The sequence below is a fragment of the Perissodus microlepis genome, chromosome 4 (assembly GCF_051167445.1).
Source record: "Perissodus microlepis isolate ML-2025 ecotype Zambia chromosome 4, ASM5116744v1, whole genome shotgun sequence".
Taxonomy (NCBI): domain Eukaryota; kingdom Metazoa; phylum Chordata; class Actinopteri; order Cichliformes; family Cichlidae; genus Perissodus; species Perissodus microlepis.
The window spans coordinates 23,046,313-23,068,663 of record NC_140464.1 but is presented as its reverse complement, the minus strand read 5'-3'; the positions used below and the strand labels follow the sequence as shown (position 1 = coordinate 23,068,663).

The 22,351-nt window shown below is 41.8% G+C and overlaps 1 protein-coding gene across 1 annotated transcript; it reads left to right on the top strand.

The window, feature by feature from the left end:
- Window positions 1-77: 77 nt before the first annotated feature.
- card11 (caspase recruitment domain family, member 11) lies at window positions 78-21,141 on the top strand. Its single transcript, XM_084926533.1, has 25 exons — window positions 78-465; window positions 5,071-5,270; window positions 5,376-5,513; window positions 5,945-6,121; window positions 7,112-7,260; window positions 7,401-7,580; window positions 9,735-9,881; window positions 10,257-10,382; window positions 10,459-10,653; window positions 10,768-10,923; window positions 11,066-11,135; window positions 11,223-11,419; window positions 11,590-11,696; window positions 11,807-11,847; window positions 11,968-12,085; window positions 12,189-12,390; window positions 12,663-12,789; window positions 12,870-13,113; window positions 13,398-13,482; window positions 14,265-14,360; window positions 14,546-14,663; window positions 15,628-15,810; window positions 16,414-16,535; window positions 19,770-19,885; window positions 20,421-21,141. The coding sequence occupies exons 2-25, from the start codon at window positions 5,081-5,083 to the stop codon at window positions 20,623-20,625; spliced, it is 3,489 nt and encodes a 1,162-aa protein (XP_084782659.1). The 5' UTR covers window positions 78-465; window positions 5,071-5,080; the 3' UTR covers window positions 20,626-21,141.
- The last annotated feature ends 1,210 nt before the right edge of the window (window positions 21,142-22,351 follow it).

Sequence of the window (22,351 nt, the reverse complement as noted above, 5' to 3'; positions counted from 1 at the left end):
ACTGTAAACTCACAGGTCCCTGTTAGAGTGGACGGGTTTATGGCAGGGCAGTGATGCCGTATCTGATCACAGCCACAGCGCAAACACTTGCAGGTCACGGCGGCTGCTGCGGGGTTGCGCTCTTCCTCACCTTCGTGCGCAGAGCTTGTTATTTCCATCCGAGCTCACATCGCCCGCCTCCTCTTTCTCTCTCTCTCTTTTTCTCTCTCTGTTTCTCTATCTCTATCTGAGGCAGTGAGTCGGGGCCGCAGCTCCCATGCGCTCTCCGCTCTCTTTTTTAAAAAGAAACTTCTCATTCTTTCGGATAAATGGAGACAACCTGAGCTTTTAGGATCCATGGTGGATAAACCGGTGTTTAGATTTTAACAAGGCAAGAAAAACAACAGAATCAGGCTCCACACCACAGCTAGAGGCCAGCTTTACCGTCTCTGCGACTATTTGAAATTCACATCCGCCGCATCTCAGGTAAGCAAAAAAAATGGCCGGTATAGAATTGCCCGTCTCCCCTCCCTTTCCCTCATAAATATGTCAAAACTTTTCATATTTATTATTGAGGGAAAAGGTTCACCAACAGCCTTGTAAACGTGCCGCACTTTTTTGGAGTGGAAAAAGCGAGGAGTCACACAGGCTTTACACCTCATATCACCGCAGCGATGACAGACTTTCTAAATCGTGCTGTGTGTCATCTAGATTAGAGCTATGATTAAAATATAGACCGCACCACCCTTCTGAAAACAAGGCAGGTATTCTCTCAGAAGAAACGACACTCGATAAAAGATGATGGCAAATCTGTCATCTGCATTTATGACTCCGTTCACCTGTTTTTCTGGCTCTTACATTAGAAAATTTATAGGCTATTAGATGTGTAATATAATATCTGCAATCCTGTCATGGTCTGCTCTTTATCTGGCAATATCCAAATGTTTGGGATTCCAGCAGCAGGTGGAGAAACAATGACATCCAGTGAGAGTGAGAGTGAGGGAGACGCAAGGACACACATATGTCACGGACAGCGCACCGAGATGTGACTGGCGTCGGCTTGTAAAAAACCAAAAACCTTATCATGTTTGCTGAAAGTGTTGAGTAATATTTGTCAGGAAATGGGACGATCTAATTTTAAAAAGTGCACAAAAAGGGACACCACCCCACCAACAGCATGCACTCCCTTTTCAAATGCTGTAAGCAGAAAAAGGAGTAATATTAACTTGTTGTCAAAGCTGGTCTAACAGGCATGGGAAGCCATGCCTATTGCCTGTCATCTCTGGGCTCAACTGTTCATTCTTTTCAGTTAAATTAAAAGTGAGATGCAAAGTATTTTTTTGCTTATTTATTTGTTCTGCTAAACTACGAAAGCAGTGCATATCAATCTTTTAGAGATTCTCGACGTCCGCCTTTGTCTGCTGTGTTCTTTCACCGATCTCCACAGAGGGAACCCAGATATCAAATTCTTATAGCTTCAGCTATTCGGCCAGACAATGGAGTCTTTATGATGGTTTGTACACCTGAACCAATCATAATCTGCCTATCAGCTAGCTGACCCGCCTGTATGAGGCCAACACTCTGACAGTAAGCCTTGACCCCCCCCCTCCACGTAGGATCATATGACCTGATCTCGTGCACCTGGATGGACTGTATTTGAAAACTCAATGCAAAACATTTATCCGCAACAGAATAAAGCAGAAAATAGTACAAATTGCATGTGCGGATCAATGGCACTGTCATCCTATGTCACACATTGTGCGTCTATGAGTTGCAACACTGTTAAGCTGTATATTAGATCAAAATTTGAATTATTTGTATTATTTTATTTAGAGAGGAATATCTGTGCGTCTTTACCGTTTGCATCTTCCTAATTAAATTCTTTCAGCACTCTGATTTTGCAGGGATTTATACAGAGATTTGTGTTCTCTGGAATTTACAGTGAACACCCCCCCTGCCACTGACTTTTTCTTGTTGATTTGAAAATTAATCTCAGCTTTCATTATATGCTCTGATCTTAGATGGACCTGCAGAAACTAGTGTCATGTAAGTCTCAGAATGACTGCATATTCTCTGATTGTCAGAGAGTGGTCTCGAGCAAACTGATTCCCATGATACAACCTGGTTTCACAGCAGTTTGGTGTGTTTCCAAAGCGGTTCACACCCGGCCCTGAAAGAAAAGCTTTCTAAATAGTCAGTGCACTGCAGACAAAGGATCACCATTTTAAGGACACTTTACTGCTTTCCATTACAGATGCACAAAAATGAAAATGGTTTCAGAATGAGTTTGATGCCGTTGTATTTGAGGTGAAACACTGACGCTCAAAGCAACTGAAATCCCGTTTGAAAACCATATAAAGTAAGTCTTTCACTTGGGTGCACAGGTCCTGATGTAGAGCAACGTTAAAGAAGCATTTGAAATGGAGGTTTCTTTATTTATCGTGTTCCACTGAGTGGAAATACTGAAGCGAAAACATGTAGTGTGACTTCTCCAAAAAGGAAATTCAAATTTTTTTTTCTTTGGGTGGGTGTGTGTGTGAGTGCATTTCTTCACCTGCAAAAAGTCAAACGGAGTTTTCTAAGTATAGAGACATTAACAAAAAGGAAGGGAGGGTTAGACACACACACACAGATGCACGCGTCTGCGCACTGCTTTAAAATGGACAATCAACTCCTCTGACCGCAGTACTATAAACAAGAGTGGCTGTCTGTGAAGACGAACAGAGAAGAGAGGAAGGGAGCAGCTACTCACATCTGGTTTGAAAAGGAGGAAGCAAGGATGAGCTTTCTCGGTAATCAAGTCCAAATTAAGAAAAGAGAGAAGAGGAAACATGTGTGTGGTTACTGAAGGGGTCTGTGCGTGCATGTGTGTTTGTGTGTGTTTATAATGTGCCTGCATGCACTGTGTATTTGTGCATGTGCACAACTGCAGGGGTGTGTGTGTCTCTGTGTGTGTGTTGGTCTGAGTGTTTGTGGTTTTATCATCTGCAGTGACTGTGGCAGGGTATGCACGCTGTAGATACAAATAATAGCTTAAGAGTTGAGAGGGTGTGATATTTGTGCTTGTATCGAACTACGGAGAAGCTTGTCATTGATTTTGTTCACTGTCTGCACAAATATCTGAAGGCCGTTACAAAATAATAGAGGTAAAGCTGTTGAGAGGAGCTTGATCTCACTTTTAATTTACTTTCACATTTACAATAAAGATTAAACCGGGTACATCAGATGCTGCTCTGGCATTATAACCAGCATGTGTAATTTCTAAGCAGGACAAAAGCACAAGCTCCAGTTTTTACACATGCAGTTAGAGTATGCAAAAGTATGCGTGATTGTGTGTGTTTACATGTGCTGCGGCATCAGATAACCATGATTTGCCTAACTGTTGGCTTCAAGTCACAAAGCGGGCTTGTAGGATAACACCCACTACCCAAAGAGCATGCAAATGCCAGCAGTGCATGGACAGTGTGCATGCCTGTATAAGATGGAGAGAGGAAACCAAGTGGGAGTAAGAGGAAGATCAAGAGAGCACCAATTTGTCTCTGGAAAAGTAAAAATTAAAAGAGTGGAGAGGCAAATGGAAAGATGTCAGGCAACTAAAGTCTATGTCAAGAGTGTGTGGGACCAAAGTTCTGTTATACTTAGTAAGGCATGAAGCGGCTCTTTTATATGCATCGGTTATCATATTTCAGGACCATATCAGCTATAAAGGGAAATATAAAAAAAGATTTTACACCTTGGAGGTACTACAGTAAATATGAGATCAGTTGGAAGTCTCAGATAGGAAAATGAGTCAATAATGATGTGTTTTCTCGAGTGATGTCAGTATATGCAGTTTTGGGTAGGACAAGGGATTTACCAGACGTAAGTTCTTATACCTCATGGCTCTCGGAGAACGACGGAGGAGCTAGAGAATGACTTAAGCTGCTTACAATGTAGCAACACAGAAGCATATAATTCTTATTGTGCTTCCTTTGTTACCATTGTTTATGAAGGCCATAAGATAATCAAGGCCTAAAATGGTGGTTTCTCTCTGTATGGAAACAATGGCGGCACTGAAATGGTTCAGCAATAAAAACAAACAAAAAAATCTGCTTTAAAAAAAGGAGTGGCTTCATGTAATTACAGCAGTATCAGTATATACATCCTACCTGGCATAGCTTCTGGTTCTGTAGGGCAGCCACAGGTGCTCTGTCCTTGACCACTTAGACGAAAACTTGATGCATATAAATGAGTATTTTCATATTTAAATACAGAAATGTAATAATTTAGACATTTGTCTATGAGACAGCAGTAACTATATGCACTATATGCACTAAAGGTTTCTTTTAATTTAGCATTTAGCTTAGCATGTAAGCATGCTAACATCTGCTAATTGATGCCAAACATGCAGCTAGTTTTTGCACGTAGCTGGTGGCTAAAATTGATACACTTCCCTCTGTATGAGATGTGTGTATTATGTGTCACTTGGTGGTCTGTTCGGAAATTTTATTGAAAACCACAAATGTCAACTTTCTGGTAATAGTTGGTGGGGGTACTAACGGAAAAACTAGGAGGCTAAAAGTTCAATCAGCTTCCCAGAACCATTAACATGCATCCCCAGATTTTATCTGATGGCAACCCATCAGACCAAAGAAGGAAAGAGATTCCATCCATATGACAGAAATAAGTAGCATGAAATTCATAAACAGAAATTATTGTGGCTCACAAACAAAATCAACTGTTTTATATATTTAAAAACACTGTGTTATTCTCTTTTTTACCAAAGTAGAAACTTCTTTTGGGATCATATAAATGTGTATATCTTTTAATTTGGTGCATCTTTCTTAGTCTTGTTGATGTCTGAAAGTAAACTAAGATATCATATTTCAAATGTGGTTTCTCATAACCTAACAAATATGTCCTCTCAGTTCCTTCTCCTTTTTCATTCACCATTTTGTGCCTGATAACTGTTCAGGGAGCATTCACAGATCTGCGATGTCCTCAGCTAACTCGCATACGCAAACTGAGAAGTTCATTTCAAGTAAGAGACACGTAAAAACAGACAACATGCTGCACAGCTAACCCCCCCTGTGGGTTCTCCTACTTTTTAAGGGTGTAAGAAATGGAAAATGGGACATCTGATGATGTGGAGGCATTGTGGGAGAAGGTGGAGAGCCAACGCTACAACCTGTGTAGTACGATCACCCCGTCAAAGCTCACGCCCTACCTTCGTCAGTGCAAAGTCCTGGATGAACTGGATGAGGATGAGATTCTCAACTCACTAGTGCTTGCCACAAAAACAAACCGCACAAGTGGGTAGAAAGGCGTATTTCCACATTTGTTAATTTTTAAAGGCAGAACTCCTATTTTGCTTTCTTTTTCTTTGACCTCTCACATGTTAACCCTTCCTCTCTCAGGCCGTCTACTTGACATCCTCCACACTAAAGGCGAGCGGGGGTACGTGGCCTTCCTGGAGAGTCTGGAGTTTTACTACCCTGACCTGTACAAGCTGGTCACGGGGAAGGAACCCACACGACGCTTCTCCACCATTGTCGGTGAGGCAAAAATCTTTGCATCCAGCACATATATGCATGAACACACATCTTCCGTGTACTACAAAGACTCATACAGGCTTTGATGGACAGTGAAGTGTAGAAAATTTCTGAAGTGAAGCGTGACATGTGTGAGTTGAAGGTTGGTTGGTGATTGCCTGCTCCTTCTGCAAGATGCTGAATCCAAAGTTGCCCAGGAGTATTTGACTCAAATGGAGTAGATAGCTCCAGTTCATAACTCCAGTTATGGGAGGAAACTGTGTGAACTGGTTGTTCTGTAGCTGCTTTATAGCTCTGTTCAGGCAAAAGCAGTCACTTCAGTTATGCAGTGTAAGAGTCTGAACTGATCCAAATCAGCTTACTTTGCAATCCTGTTATAAAGTCAGAGGTGTATAATATACTTTGTTTTTTTTCCCTCCTCTGCTCTCCTGCAGTGGAAGAGGGTCACGAGGGTCTGACGCAGTTTCTGATGAATGAAGTCACGAAGCTGCAGCAGCAGTCCAAAGTCAAGACCCTGCAGCACGCTGAGCTCAACAAGAAGTTCGTCACTCTGGAAGATGAAAAAAGGAAGTTAAAGCTGGCCAATCAGGAGCTTCAGGCCTTCCAGCAGAGTAAAGATTTTTTGTTTTTGTTTGATATATTTCCTGACCGCAGTTTACTAGCTTCCCACCATCTGTGTCTCTACGCTGAATTTGTATTAATAAGACTGACAATGCAGTTGCGTGGCTGCACTAAGGTGTTGTTTGCATCCACGCGTATGTGTGCACCCAGACTGACCTGTTGTGTAGAAAATATCACCGCTTCAGAATTTGATCCTAGTCCAGGTTAGTTTTGTCAGCAGTCGTATATACATTCATGTGTATTGTGTATATAACATATGGACAACAAATCATTGAATCCTTAAAAAGTAAAAGTCGGTACCAAATTTGAAGCCATTCTCACAAAGCGTATAACTTACAGTATATCATTATTATGTTTACTGGGATGCATTTACCGAAAAGATAATGCTTCCAACCACTGCTGCTGATGTCTTGGATGCTTAAACACACACACACACACACCTACTCGCTGCAGACAGTAAAGACAGATGACTATTGTCTCAAATGGTTAAACATAAAATCTAAACCAAAAGCTTACCACGATTTGCTGAAACTGCAACCCCACCACACAGGCTTGGTTTGCCCCGCCTGGTGCACCACATTCGGGTTCGATATGGATAAACTCTGTTGTCTATCAAAGACTACCAGTGAAACTAGGACGTTGTGGTCTTTATGCCCCGTGCAGTTAAACACTGCAGCTGGAACACCAAGCACAAACAAATAAATACTAAAAATAGTGCAAGTACACTCTTTAGGCTTTCACTGCATGCTCATATAATTAGCTTTGCGACTTTTATTATTATTTTTTAATATATCAGTGTTGAGCTTGTTTTTGGATGTCATGTAATGTGCTGCAAAACAGAAAAGGATGTTAATTTTTACACATAAAGGGAAGCCATATTCCTTATTTCCACCAATGAAACAACTGCTGCCCAACAGCAAAGCGAATAAAGAAGAAGGATCTAGTAAAGCTACATTTTCACATTTTTGGTTGCTGCTTAGGGTACAATAAGCTGAGAGAGGAGAGAAACACCTACAGTGATGAGCTCCTGAGAGTAAAGGATGAAAACTACAAGCTGGCCATGAGGTACGCCACGCTGAGTGAGGAGAAGAACATGGCTGTGATGAGAAGCCGAGACTTGCAGCTGGAGGTACTGCCAGACGTATTAAAGCACATGCAGATAAACGCCGTCATCACTCTGTGTATTAATGATAATCAATGAACAAAAAACAAAAACAGTAAGAACGTTCCTCTAGCTCGATGCTGATCACTGTCTTGTCTGCGTTATAGATTGACCAACTGAAGCACAAGCTGAACAAGGTGGAGGAAGAGTGTAAGATGGAGAGGAGACAGAGTCTGAAGCTGAAGAACGACATTGAGAATCGGCCAAAGAGAGAGCAGATCTTTGAGCTGGAAAGAGAGAACGAGATGCTCAAGATTAAACTGCAGGAGCTACAGTCCATCATACAGGTACTTGAGCATTATGTAATAAAGCACTGACATTGCCTGCTCTGCTATCATAACTTAAACCTACTGTAATAAATACATTTTCACCACTTCAGAGCAGCACAACAAGCTGTTAGCGTGAGCTGTCAAATGCTTATCTCCGCATGTGTGTAAAAATATCTTAGCAGCTAAATGCAACACTGAGTTTGCAGCCCAACTGCTGTTTGTCTGCTGCTGTAAGTGCAAAACAAAAGTGTAAGGTACAAAAACCATCGACACCAAAGGACTGAGCTATTGAGCTGGGTTGGACTAACTAATAATAGAACCTATTATTCATTCATTTTTCAGTTCCAATTGCATAGTTTTCTATTTGCATGATTCACAGATAAAAATAATCTTATATCATTGGTCTATGTGTGGGCCTTCGTTTATTTGCTGTGGGAACTTTTAACTGCTCTGCATTTTTAGCTTATCTACCTTTAAGCCTACTTTTTTCTTGCCTGCCTCTCATAAACAGAAGGCTTTGAAAACAAGTGGGTGTGGCTTCTGTGCTCACCGACAAACCTGTTTGCCTCAGATGACCATATTGGGAAAATCTGCTCTCATTGACATCATAGAGAGCTAAGAGTATTTGGTCATGTTTAATATGAACATCCACCATCTTTAACAGTAGACACGCTCACTGGCCACTTCATTAGGTACACCTTGTTAGTACCAGATTGGGCCTCTTTTTGTCTTTAGAACTGCTTTAATTCTCATGGCATAGATTCAACAAAATGCTGGAAATATTCCTCTGAGATTTTGGTCCATATTGACATGATAGCATCACACAGTTGCTGCAGTTTTGCGAGCTGCACATCCATGATGTGAATCTCCCGTTTCAACAACATCTCAAAGCGCTCTATTAGAGGCCATCTGAGTACAACAAAGTCATTGTCATGTTCAAGAAAGCAGTTTTAAATGATCCTCGCTTTGTGATATGATACCTTATCTTGCTGGAAGAAACTAAAGACTGCCAAAAAGGAATGGACGTGGTCAACAACAATACTCAGGTAGGCTGTAGCGTTTAAACCATGCTCAGTTGGTACTAAGTGTGCCAAGAAAACATCCCCTGCACCATTACACCACCAACAGCAGCCTAACCTGCTGAGGCGAAGAAGGATGGATCCATGCTTTCATGTTGTAATCTGAATGTCGCACTAGAAATTGAGACCAAGCATGTTTCTTCAGTTGTCTGTTTCCCCTTTTGGTGAGCAAATATGAATTCCATCAACTCTTCTGCATAACTTGGCTGTAATGAGTGGTTATTTGAGTTACTGGTGCCTTCCTCACTCTTCCTAATCTGGGAAAACAAGACATTGGACTCAAAACTAAATACACATACATGGGACAGGAGGCTAGCAAAATAAAACAGGAATCAAAAGACAATGGATGTCTAATATAATGATGGGAAAGGGGTTAATGGTAAACAATAACTATAGTTACAAAATATAAAAGAAAAGAAATTCTGAGCTGAAAACATCATGGAAAACCAAACAGGAACTAAAGTTAGAATACAAACCTCTAAAGAACCAAGAACAGACTAAGTAAAGAGCAAAATATTAAATGAAACTAAAACGTGAAACTCAAAACGCAGGGTCACAGACTCCCCATCAGGCATTTCTACCCAGAGAACTGCAGCTCATTGGATGTTTTGTCTTTTTCAGGACATTCTCTTTATAAACTATATAGATGGTTATGTGGGTAAATCCCAGTAGATCAGCAGTTTCTGAAATACTGATCTGCCCGACTGGCATCAACAACAACGCCACCTTTTAAACTCCCTTAAATCACCTTTCGTCCTCATTCTGATGCTCAGCAGATCGTCTTGACCGTGTCTACACGCACTGACTTGTTAATAAACAGTTGAAAAGCTGTACCCATTGAAGTGTCCAGTGAGTGTGCCATGAAATAAGGGAACGGACAATAGATGCATCATTTTATTTTTCTTAACTTTGCTCTATAAATTACTCTGAAGAAGGTCTAAATGTGATGAGGTGTTCTATCAATAAACTCACACTTATTGGTTGACTCACTATTTCCTTGCTGATAAGCATAAAAAGGAAAGGTTGACAACTGCAGCCAGTCATATGATTTCATATCTAACAGTGTTAATGTGTGTGTGTGTTTCTTACCCAGCCCGGCCCTTTACCTGAGTCAGACAAGGCCATCCTTGACATTTTGGAGCACGACAGACAGGAAGCACTAGAAGACAGACAGGATCTGGTCAACCGCCTCTACAACCTGCATGAAGAAATCAGACAGGCAGAGGAACTACGAGATAAGGTTACAACCACACACACACACATAAGAATGTATGGCTGTATGCTGTAAGTGGGCTAAATGGGAGTTTAGCAGTCGTATTTCTGTCTGGCAGCTTGTTTCCATCTGTGTTTAAATGTGTGAATATGTAGCAGTGTGGTGCAGAGTGGCACACTGAACAAACAGGCTTTGCAGTAACACACCCTAGAAACCTAAACCAGTGCCCCATGAGACCTTTGAAGAAAGCCCCATCTCAGGCCTCTTTCTGCATAATCTGGTGGCTCTTTATTTCTCTCCCGCTGTTTCTCTTCCTGTATTTCTCTACCTGTTTTTGTCTAACTATAAATAACCGTTAGTTTTTGTCTGTGTGCGTGTGTGTGTCTGTGTGCGTGTATGCAGTACCTGGAAGAAAAGGAGGACCTGGAACTGAAGTGCTCCACACTGCAGAAGGATTGCGAGATGTATCGCAACCGCATAGACACCATCGCTGTACAGCTAGACGAGGTGGAGAAGGAGAGAGACCAGGTGAAAACACACACAACACACATGATTTCATACATACAAAATCATACTTCTGTGTTAACTCCTCTGCTGCTTGCAGGCGTTTCGAGCCAGAGACGAGGCCCAGCACCAGTTCTCCCAGTGTCTCATCGACAAGGACAAGTATCGCAAGCAGATCAGAGAGCTGGAGGAGAGGAGCGATGAACTCCACCTGGAGATTGTACGCAAAGACGCTAAGCTGGTCACTCTGGAGTCTCGCCTGCGACGAATGTCCAAAGACATCAACCTAGACCAGGTCAGACACAGTAGTGCGAAGGGATATTGTTTCTTTTCTTCACGTATCGATTTAAAAAATGCTCAAGTTTTCGCCAAACATTCATCCCCTTTAACCGTTTCACTGTTTTTGCAGAGTCTACCAAGGGATTTACCTCCGTCCATCATTTCTCAGGGAGATGATTGTAAACTGGCACAGGGACAGTCTGAATGCTCCAGCGACGAGTCGCCTGACGACAAGTTCTTCTCCGAGGAGCCCCGACTCAGACGCAGACTCAACCTCAAAGCGGGGGTCAGTTATTCTCTCCTCAACCTTATAGATCATGTGAAGCAAAGACCAAACTCAATACCTTCTAATGCACAGAGCAGAGATTAATCAAATGACTCTCATACACATGACAAACTGATCAAAATGACTGTGTTTTGTCTTTTAGAATAGAGTAAAGTCTCCAGTCTCTTTACTGAAAGACTTTCCAATCAACTCAGAGAACAGTCACCCTGCAGGTAACACTACCTACCGCCGCATGTCCTACCGCAACATGTGACCAATCCTTTTGTGCAGCTTTATCAAAGTTAATCTCCACCTTCCAGCTTCGGCTCCTACCAACGGAGGCAACTTTCTGGAGATCAACGTGCCAAATTATGGCAACAGCAGCTCTCTCCCTCCCTCACCCAGCATCCCTATTTCCCTCACATATCCGCCCTCGTCGGCTCCCCCGCTCACCTGCTCTTCGTCCACCTCCCAGCTCATGTTCAGCCCGGTGGATTCACCCAGCATCAGGCACATGGTGCGACTCAGTTGTTTTTTGCTTACTTTTAATACCAGTGAAATTGCGCTGCTCTGTTTTTGGTAAAAATAATCATCCTGGCTGCTCTTTGTAGAAATCCTGGTCTATCCAGAATCTAATGCGGTGTTGACGTAAATGTCCAGCGTATAATGCCGACTTCTCCCTTTCAGCTGCGTTGCCGTAACGACAGCATCCTGTCCACTCTTCCTGAACCCCCTGAGAAAGCGTCCCTTTACCGCCGAGAGAGGGAGAAGGAGCATGACTTCTACCCCCGCAGGTACTGAATAAACGTCACAGAGACAACCGATTGAACTTCATGGCAGTAAAGTTTGAAGAATTTCTGCTGGTTTGCCTTCCCTTCAATCTGATTTGTTTTGTCTGTTTTAGCATCTCTGACTTTGACAGCGACAACATGGAAATGGAGCTTGGTAATGCACTTTTTAAACATCTGCTATTTGTGATCTGAGATACTATGTTTACCTTCAGATGACCTGGTTTTTCTTTTTGGAGGAAAAAAAATGATCCATCTATTTCTATTCTTTCCTCAGAGGATGAGCGTGGTCCTCCCTCTGTGCACTCATCTTCCTCTTCCCATCAGTCTGAAGGAATGGACACTTATGACCTGGAGCAGGTCAACAACATCTTCAGGAAACTCTCTTTGGAGAGGTACAGCATGGCCGCTCGTGCAGAAACGCACACAGGAATAAAAGCGAAAAGTGATGCTGACTTACAAACACCTTCTGCTTTGTGTCTTTGCGTGCTCGTGCAGGCCGTTTCGCCCGTCTCTTTCCTCCTTCTCCAGACTCAGCGGGTCCCTGAAGCCGGTGCAGGAGCTGTCGCTGCAAGGTGACAACTTGCTGAAGGACATCAGGCTGATCGGTGGCAACGACAGCGGGATCTTCATCTCGTATGTCCAGTCTGGGTCCAACGCAGAGAAGGCGGGGCTACGAGAGGGCCACCACCTCATGTTTGTATGTCATCTACTTCCTGAATGTTTTAATCGTGAAAAGATTCATGGTGGCAGTAAGACGACCTCAGTTAAAACAGCTGGATGTGCAAAAATAAAAGCTCTTTAGAGAACCGGGAACGTGGATGGACATTTAGAGAGGAACGAGGAACACGCCGATTTGATAATTTTAGACACCTGCTTGTTTTATTTGTTCTATTTCTGTTCCTTTTCCTGTGACAGTTTTTAGAAGGGACTAATCGGTAATCTTTGTTTCTGCTGTGATTGGCTATCCAGCTTGAGGGGTGCATACGTGGGGAAAACCAGAGCATTTCATTGGAGACGAGCACTCAGGAAGAAGCCCACTGGACTCTGCAGCACTGCTCTGGGCCCATCACCCTGCACTATCGAGCCAGCCACGACTGTAAGTGATGTTTATATTGGAACATTTGTTTAATGTGGCTCCACTGCATACGTGAACTCAAATTTATGCTCGCCCTGCAGCTTATCGCCGTCTCCAGAGCAATCTAGCAGATGGCACTTTAGCATCCGGCGACTCATTCTACATACGTGTCAACCTCAACATCTCCGGACAGTCGGACAGCTGCTCTCTGTCCGTGCGCTGCGATGAGGTGGTGCACGTGCTGGACACCAGGCACCAGGGCCGCTGTGAGTGGCAGTGCGCCCGTGTGGACCCCTACAGCGGCTCTGACCTGGCTGAGCGAGGCACTATACCCAGTTACTCACGGTACAGACTTTGTATGCTTTTGTTTTTTAAACTAAAGTTTGTGAGTGAGTTTTAGCTCAGATTTTCAAAATGCAGTAGCAGCTGATTACCACTGATCTCCTAAAAGATTACACATTACACCAAAGAAGCATTAACCTGAAACATCTGCAGAAACAGCCTGTTGTAACCTCAGAGCACAATAGAAAGAAGCCCGAGGGAGGACGAGTTCGTACACGGAGTGAGAATTTTGACAAGCATTCAGTGTGCATGTGTGTGTGTTTTTGTGTGTTTACGTGTGTGAATAGAGCCCAGCAGCTGCTCCTGGTAAAGATTCAGAAGTTAGTGTATCGAGGGGGGAAAGAAGAGAATGAAATTCAACGGAACAACCGGGTGAGAAACCTCAGCCTCTTTCTTTTTCCCTCTCGCTCTCTCACTTAGTTTAAAAAAGTACATTGAAAATTTGAATACGGGTATTTGACTAAAGCAAAGATGCGTAAATAAGTCTTATAGCCTGGGTTGCAAATTAAGGGTTTGCAAACTAACGTGTAATGTGGGGGAAAATCCTTCCTAGGTCATTGGATTGGCGGGGAGGTGGTTTGATGTGCACAGCCGGAACAACAAAGGCAGATTTCCCAGAAATGATTAATATCCAACTATTTCCCAATAAAAAATTGACCATTTAATAGTTCTTATCCTAGCCATCTCTGTATATTTTGGATATTTCTTTCCAATATTGATTGCAAGCAGGTTGCATGCAACCATGCCTGCATGATAGTTGCAACCCTCCCCCCGAAAAAAAATTTCTATGCATTTCCAAATAATCTGAGACTAGGCGATGGGTTTCCAGATTGCATTCCAGATTGGATTTATTTTGCATTCATCCATGAGAGACCCTTTCAGGTACTTGCATTGCATGATAAACAAGCCGTATACATGCCCATGCATCTGCAATCAAAAAGAAAACACTCTAGAGTGCTCTTTGATAACACGCTAGAACTAAGCTTCCTGCTTAAGCTTGGGTCAGCATCAGTTTACATTGATGTCAGGTTGGTTGAGTAAGTAGTTGAGTAAGTAGTTATTTTAGGGCGTTATTCTGCTATGTTGTGCTCACAAAAGCGTGTTTGTTACAGTTTGGATCACAACATTCATGTATGCTTTTCATTTCTGCCTAGAATAATTTACAACCAGAAGAAACCAGCCACTCTCCTGATCCCAGAGCCAGCCCGCGCTTGTCTAGAGCGAGCATCTTCCTCACTCAAATACTGCAGGTAATAAAGTTCAAACAAAACCTCCAGTTGTCGCGATGTCGAGAGTTGTTCGGCAGTGTAGAAACTTAAGACAATGAATTAAGATTGGTCCTAATAAACTCTTCGTTTTCCATAAAACCGATGCGCAACTGCCTCCACGTGTCAGTAACTCGGGCCTTTTTTTCTATGTCTGCTTTGATTTGCAGTTTGTGAGCAGGGTGGACATCAAGTACAAGCGAATGAACAGCAATGAGCGTGTGAGGATCATCAACTCAGGCAGCACAACACTACCCAGGCAAGGCTTTGAGGTGCTTCGACCCGAAGGTGAGCACAAAGCGTTGCAGTCGGTCGGTTGGGGGGGAGAGACAAAACAAAGACGGTGCACATGTGCTAACTACGGAAAATTCACAGCTGAAACATTTGAAGTGGCTGTCAAAAGTGCAGAAAGTGAAAGCAGCAGTGGTAAAGAGCTGCTAAAGGACGCATAGGTGCCATTTTCCATGCAAGCGCTCTGGTGAAGCTAAAGCATGAAAAAAAGGAAGAAAAAAAGCTGAAAGGAGTTGAGGATTGAGGACACCGTGAGCACAGAGAGCAACTGAAGTAAATCGCGTCTAAAAAGCAAAAGTTGTGGAAAGTTGTTTTGATGGTTTTTGTTGTCAAAAAGCTCAGAGGGTGTGAAGTGTCAGTTGTATAAGAAGCCCTGACAGGAGCTGAAGGAGTCATTGGAAGAGTAAGATGAAAGTGTGTGAAATGTCACTTGATGTAAACACAGACGGGTGTGCGGTGGAAACGGTTGGAAGTTGTGCTCAAGTGTAAGACTGGAAAGTGCTTGAACTGTGTGCTCTGCATAACATGTGTGAGCCAAAGCAGCAATTTAAACATTTAAATTACATAGCGAGGTGTGAAAAGGCCATGAAACTAAAACTGCTATAACAGTAACACTATAAAAATATGATAAAGCGGAATTAACTGTTTAGGTGAGAGCATGAATGAAAGGTTTTAATAGAACATGGGGGTGGGGCTGTGACTGGAAATGTTGCTTCACAAGATTCATGTTAATTTTTAAAAAGAGTACTGAAGGTGTACAATGCAGTGCTTAGTTTCTTTTATCTGCACTAAGCCCTTCTTTTGCTGGCTGCTTTTTCTCTTTTCACTCTGTTGCTCAAATTCAGACTTTAGATATTCGTTTGCTAAAATTATTTTTGGCAGCTCTTCACTTTCTGTTCTCAAACTGAGTCATAATTGTGCTATACCTCTCGTTGCACGCTGTGGCTGTTGGTGCAAACAGATGCCGCTGACGGAGATGGTGAGCTGAGCAGGAGCTTGAGCCTGATTCCTTACAGTCCCGTCACCCTCCAGCGGACCCAGAGAAGAAGACCGGTCCTATTCACGCCCGCTGCTCTCGCCAAAACCATTATCCAGAAAATACTTAACATGGGGGGAGCCATGGACTTTAATATCTGCAAACCAGGTCAGTGTTTGAAGGCTCACAATGAGGAATCTTTATACCTCATTGAGATAAGAAGTATATAAACTATAGACGAGTCGTTGAGAGAAGAGGAAGCAACTACTCAGATGTAGGTCAGGTATTGTGCTGTGTGTAAATGTTAAGGAGTATAACCAAAGAGACAGCAGAGGCAGGATTTAAGATGACCCAGATGATAGTTAGAATGACAATGCACAGAGATGACACCGATAGTTTAGTTGCGACACTTCAGCTGACCCACTGTAATGTGAAAACGTTGCCGGCCCCGTCAGATTTTTAGAGAATTAACACTCCGGTCACATGACAAACCGACCGGTCCCAGTGGACCAGGGGCGCGACAAGTTGCCGGTGTAAAAAATGTTGAACATCTGGCGAACTCAAGAGACTGCTTGAAGTCTCAATTACGTCGACATTCCCCACGGCAAAAACCACAAAGGTTTCTGTTCCTTGTGCTAAATGTGCTGTGGTGACTGTTAACAAATGAACGGTTTCATCTCTCTGCCCTTAGAGCCACAATTTGACAAGACAAGAAACAGACTTGACATCTTTTCTTTTTTTGTCCTGTTTCCTTTGCATCCTGCTGAGCAGACAGCTTGACCAAGGAGGAGTTTCATCTAAAACAGAACGTGGAGCCCTTCATTCACTACAAAGAGAAACAAGCCACTTTTGAATGCATCACCAGAGAAAACATAGAGGCTGTCGCTGCAAAAGTGAGTTTATATTGTGTGTGTGTGAAACTGCAACGTCTTCTAATGCGTTTACTCCTTTATAAACGTTAAGGGAACACTTTAGTCAAAGGGGAGTGCGGAAGACTGACATGACTCCCGTTATTGTGGGAATGTTATTCCAATGTAATTATTCAGATTTGTAAAGTTAATAATGATCGAGACAACCTGACATTAAAAGACATACAACAAATGTAACCAGTGATAAACCTGTCATATTCACAGGCCTAATTATCGCACACATAGAAACTACAAGGCTTTATTTGATGAAACTGAAACAAACAAGCCTTAAATGTGCTATCATCCTAACCCCAATCATATAACTTACCCCTACTTCTCACCCTTTAAGAAATAGCTGTAAAAATGTAGTAAACATGCTATAGTAATGTAGCTGTCTATGTGAGTACAGTGGAAATCCTGATGAATATATTAACAGCAAGATATAGATATTTTTTGAAATATTGTTTCTTTTAGTAAGCGCACATATTTACGGGAATTCAAAAGTTAAGTTTAACCCTTTAAACCCTAAACTAATTTATCCTTTAAACCAGGGGTGGGCAACTCCAGACCTCAAGGGCCGGTGTCCTGCAGGTTTTAGATGTGTCCTTGATCCAACACAGCTGATTTAAATGGCTAAATTACCTCCTGAACATGTCTTGAAGTTCTCCAGAGGCCTGGTAATGAACTAATCATTTGATTCAGGTGTCTTGACCAAGGGTGAGGTCTAAAACCTGCAGGACTCTGACCCTCAAGGCCTGGAGTTGCCCAACCTTGCTAAAAATGCTAACCGTCACCGGTGACGGGTTATTGTTTAAAGGGTTAAATAATTCATTTATAAATATTTTGCTTGTTATTTCAGTTATTTTGTGTTTAGTGGTGCAGTGGTTAGCACTGTTAACTCAAAGTAAGAAAGGCCCGGCTGGTTGGAGCTGTATGGACTTTGCATGCTGGGTACTCGAGTTTCTAAACTGGCTAAAGGCATGAATGACTGTCGTCTGGCTCTCTGTGTTAGCCCTGTGACAAACTGGCAACCAGTCCAAGTGTACCTATGGCTTTCTTAGGATAACACTGATATACTGTCATAATATGAAAACTTAAAAAAAATAAAATAAATTGAGGACATGAGAGTCGCAGCATTTTACAGTAATAAACTGTTCATAGAGATTACAGGGGGGAACTAAAATAATAGTATAATGGTAACCAAACATCCTACAATATGGTATTACATATCTTTTATTCTATACAGCACAATTATTTAAAAACATATAAAAAACAAACCAATATTACAGTTCAGTTTTACTTTTATTTGTCATGTGTGATTTACGACAAACAATGAAATGTGTTTGATGAGATGAAAAACAAGATAATTAAGATAAAAGAAGTAAGTAAGTAAGTAAAGTTTATTTATTAAGCGCTTTTCATAGACAGGTAGTCACAAAGCGCTGCACACAGAGATTAAAATAAACAGTACGATAAATAGCAAAATGCACGATATACACAATATAGAGTTTAAATGTAAATTAAAAATATAAAAATGTAAAAAGCATTGGTCAACAGAAAGCTTGTTTAAACAGTAAAGTTTTACTGTAGTAATAAATAAGGTTAAAAAAGTAATGAATAAATAAATGTACATGGGATTGGGGGGGGGGGGGGGGGTGCAATATGCAGCATGTTACACATGAGGAAACTGACAACTGTAAGCAGCAGTTGGGTGTTGCTGTAGAGGCGTCTGATGGCTTGATAATAAAACGTGTTCTTTAATCTGTTTCATCTGCTGTAAAAAAACAGTTAAAAGCTGGTAAATCCAGTTTCTACATCCAGACACGATGCACACAATATTAAAACACAGACACACAATAAATAAATATGCAAAATAAGGAAACATTAAAGATGTAAAGCGTAGTTGTTCAGTGCACGTCTCGGTCTTTTTTCTTCTCCTTTAAAAAAAAAAAAAAAAGTCAAAGAAAGTCAACTGCTCTAAAAATGACATCGTTGTTTGTCAGTCCTACTCATACCTTTTGAAATAAAGTGGGTCAGTTAAGTGATACCCCCCTTCCCTCATATGTTAGTATGAGAAAAAGAGGTGGAGGTTCAACAGTATGAACCCCCCCCCCCAAAAAAACCCCCAAAACAAACAAAAACAAAACAAAAAACAAAAACAAAAAACCCCCCAAAACAAAACAATAAAGCACATATTTTGATGTTAGGTAGTGAAACAACAAGACTTATCTTTTACTTAATTACTTAGGTTTAGTATGAATAGCCATGGAGGAGCTCTTTATCATTAGGAAAAGCTGTAAAACTTATAGGAATATACAGTTAAAAGTTAAAAGTCTACTTCACATACTCTAAAGGTATTCAGTGGCTGAATGGAAATCTGTGCCAAATAGACTAATACTATCATTAGTCAGTGTGCGGAAATGTAAAGCAACAAGCCTGGCTCTGCCAGAGTGTACCAAACCCAACTAGTGGGATTTGTGAAGCTTCCTGACTGACAAGATATTTCTGTTTTGATGAGTCTATATCAAAGAAAAAGAAAGAAAGATTGTAGCCAAGTACTGGCTTGCCTTATTTCTGTGATGATCCCACAGTAATGACAGTTGAATAAGTGGTGCAATTTCCCAGGCGAATATGCTGACTGACTGGCTGTAGTCCCGAGGTCCAAGTAGTGCTAGTTTGTCTGCACCTGTGCTTCATATGCTGAAGCACGGAAACACCTGTAATACTCGAAGCAGGGGAGCTAAAATGGAAAAAGTGTGTCCAGTGGAAATGGGGTGCAGGCTTCTCAATCACAATGCTTCTGAGGGAAGTGTGAGTCAGAACGCAGGCCTGTAGGAAGCTAGTGCCCTCTGAATGAGCTGTCACCGGCTGTGGCTAATTAAAAAATAGACGTTATCTAAAGGCTAACCACAAGACACACATTTAGGTCTGATGAGCCTGTGGTAGGCCTACCTCAGCTGACAGCGTCTTGCAGTTAAAGGCCGAAACACAGCGGTGTCAAGATGTTAAGCCTTCAAGGCCGACCTCATTTAATTTATTCGTAGTGCAGAGAAATCAGGTTGCAAGACCAAGTCCTCACCTAACTCCTCAAAAGAATAAATAGATATATATGTGAAAGCAGTTAACTTTAAAATCTTTTAATGAGACTTCCTTGTTCATGTATGTACGTAGTAGATCTGTATTTGTCTGTAAAGGCTGTTTTTTTCCACCCGTCACCAGGGCAAACACTGCCTGCTGGAGGCTGAGCTGAGCTGCGTCAAGGACCTTCTGCGGAGAGAAATCTACCCAATCATCATCTACGTCAAGATCTGTGACAAAAATGTCAAGAAATTAAGGTAGACCTAGCAAAGCTTGTTTAATCTTGCATGTTTACCCTGTGACTCAAACCACACAGCTGCAAACCGCAATTCTTTTTTTCCAAGAACAAGCAAAAATAAAAAAACAGTCCCTGATATTTTGATATATTGACACCAGATAAGAGTTGGCGCTGAGCCGAGGATGTCAGTTTAATGTTGTTGTTGCTTTTGAACTTTTAATCGTAGCTGGTTGCAATTACCTTTCTTTTTGTGTGTGTCCTGCCCAGAAAGGTACCAAGATCTAGATCCTTACTTAAAATATCTGTGTGCGTGATCCCCTCAATTGTCCGTTACGTGATTTTAAATGAAGCCAGATGTTTGACGTGTGTTATGGTGGATTGTGTCTTTAAATAGCAGTCCAGCTCATGAACCCATTACCGTCAGCCTTATCTTTCTGAGAAAAAGCATGCAGACCGCTGTTGCAGACTGTCGACAGGATCTCATCAGAAACACTGGGTTCTAAACCACACTCACCACCTCATCGCTGCTTCCTTCCTGTTTCCTCTCCACACAGGAAGTTGCCTCTGCGCGTGGAGTCAGAGGAAGACTTTGTGAAGCTGTGTCGCGCAAAAGAGAAGGAGCTGGAGGGCATCCCATGTCTGTATGCCACCCTGGAGCCGGAGGCCTGGGCAGGGACGGAGGACCTCATCAGGGTGATCAAAGACCGAATACTGGACGAGCAGAAGAAAACCATCTGGGTGGAGCAAGACCTGCTGTAGGCAAACACAGATACACGCAATAGCCTGTACACGTGGCGTTAAACACAGTAAAACACAAAAAGCCTTCTATATCATGCTTTCCTGCGTTTATATTTATGGTGAAACTCAAAAATGTAAGTGTGGAAATTGTTAAATAAATAAATGCATTATATATTTTGTAAATATGTCTTTTATTTAGAAAAATAAACAGTTTGAAAACATGAAAAAGAATCCTTTCTTTGCCTTGAATTGCATGTTAAAAATAAGATTAAAAAATGAAACTGAGCTGTACTTTCAATAAGAGTGAGACCGGACCTACATGAGATTGTGCTGCCCTCTAGTGAGTAAAATTGGAACGGCCCGATAAGCAGCTTCATTCATTTAGCATGAAAATGATCCCAAACGCACTGCCAGTGGAGTAAAATCAAACTTGGATAGAAAAACACAGAGTGGAACACTATGAGTCATGGATTGGCCTCCCCGGAGTGCAGACCTCAAAATTATTGAAGCAGTGTTTGATCATGTTGATGGAGAACAGAACAAAAGGCAGAAACATCCAAAGAAAAGCTTTGAATGTCCTTCACGAAGCCTGGAGAACTATTCCTGAAGACTACTTAAACAAATGACAAGTAAGCTGCCTAAGAGAGATCAGGCTGTGTTGAATAATAATTACATCTGCCGTAAAACTAACACAGCAAAAGATCATCAGCAACAGTGGAACATGGTGGTGGTAGTGTGATGGTCAGGGGCTGCTTGTCGTGATTGATGACAAGCAGCCCCTGAATGAATTCTTCTCTCTACCAGAAAATCCTGAAGGAGAACGTGCATCCATCACTTTGTGTCCTGAAGCTCAACCGTGCTTCACTTATGCAGCAGGAAAAACATGCCAGAAGGTCCGAGTTTGGGCTTAAATCCGATTGAGATGCTTTGGCATGACCTTAAACAGGCCGTTCATGCTTGAAAACCCTCCAGTGTGTCTGAATTAAAACAACTCTGCAAAGAGGAATGAGCCAAAATTCCTCCACAGTGATGTGAAAGACTCACTGGCAGATATCACAAATGCTTGATTGCAGTTTTAGCTGCCAATTGTAGCACAACCAGTTATTAGGATTAAGGGGCAATTGCTTTTTCACACAGGACCAGATAGGTTTGAACACATTTTTTTTATCGAATATGAAAATCTGTTTAATGATCTGAAACATGTAATTGTAACAAATTGTAATGAAAAAAATAAAAGCTTTCTTGCAAACTACAAAGACATAAAGAGTGGCTCTAGACTTGCTCACAGGTCCACGTGAAAAGAACTTCTCTTCTTTAACTCACTGAATGTTTATCATGTTGTTTTCTTAGGCTTAAAATCAGTGTCTGGATGTTTTGGGATTTTTTTAATGACCACATTTGGATTCAATCTAGTGAGAATGAGGTTGCCAGAAGGGGATTTAGAGTAAACTCTTTCACATGGATGCAGGATAATCTCCTCATCTGCGTGAAAAGACATGCTTGTGTCCACAGTAGTGATCATAACGGTCACACACTGAACATAACAAGCTCACCAGACTTTAACTCCAGTGTATTAAAAACATATAACATACATGCACATTATAAAATGTATAGAAGGAATACATGGCTTGACATAAAAATAATCAGGATGGATGTGCCCCCACCCCTTTCTTTTTTTTTTTCTTATAATCCGCATCTATCTGTTCTTAGGAGTGATGTTATATATAATCTTAGTTGTGTGTGTGCG

Bases quoted from the DNA above. Each gene is read 5' to 3' on its own strand.
- card11 (XM_084926533.1), top strand. From the start codon at position 5,081: ATGGAAAATGGGACATCTGATGATGTGGAGGCATTGTGGGAGAAGGTG. The intron at 11,136-11,222 runs GTAACACTACCT...TCCACCTTCCAG, and splicing joins AGAGAACAGTCACCCTGCAG to CTTCGGCTCCTACCAACGGA. The intron at 16,536-19,769 runs GTGAGTTTATAT...ACCCGTCACCAG, and splicing joins TAGAGGCTGTCGCTGCAAAA to GGCAAACACTGCCTGCTGGA.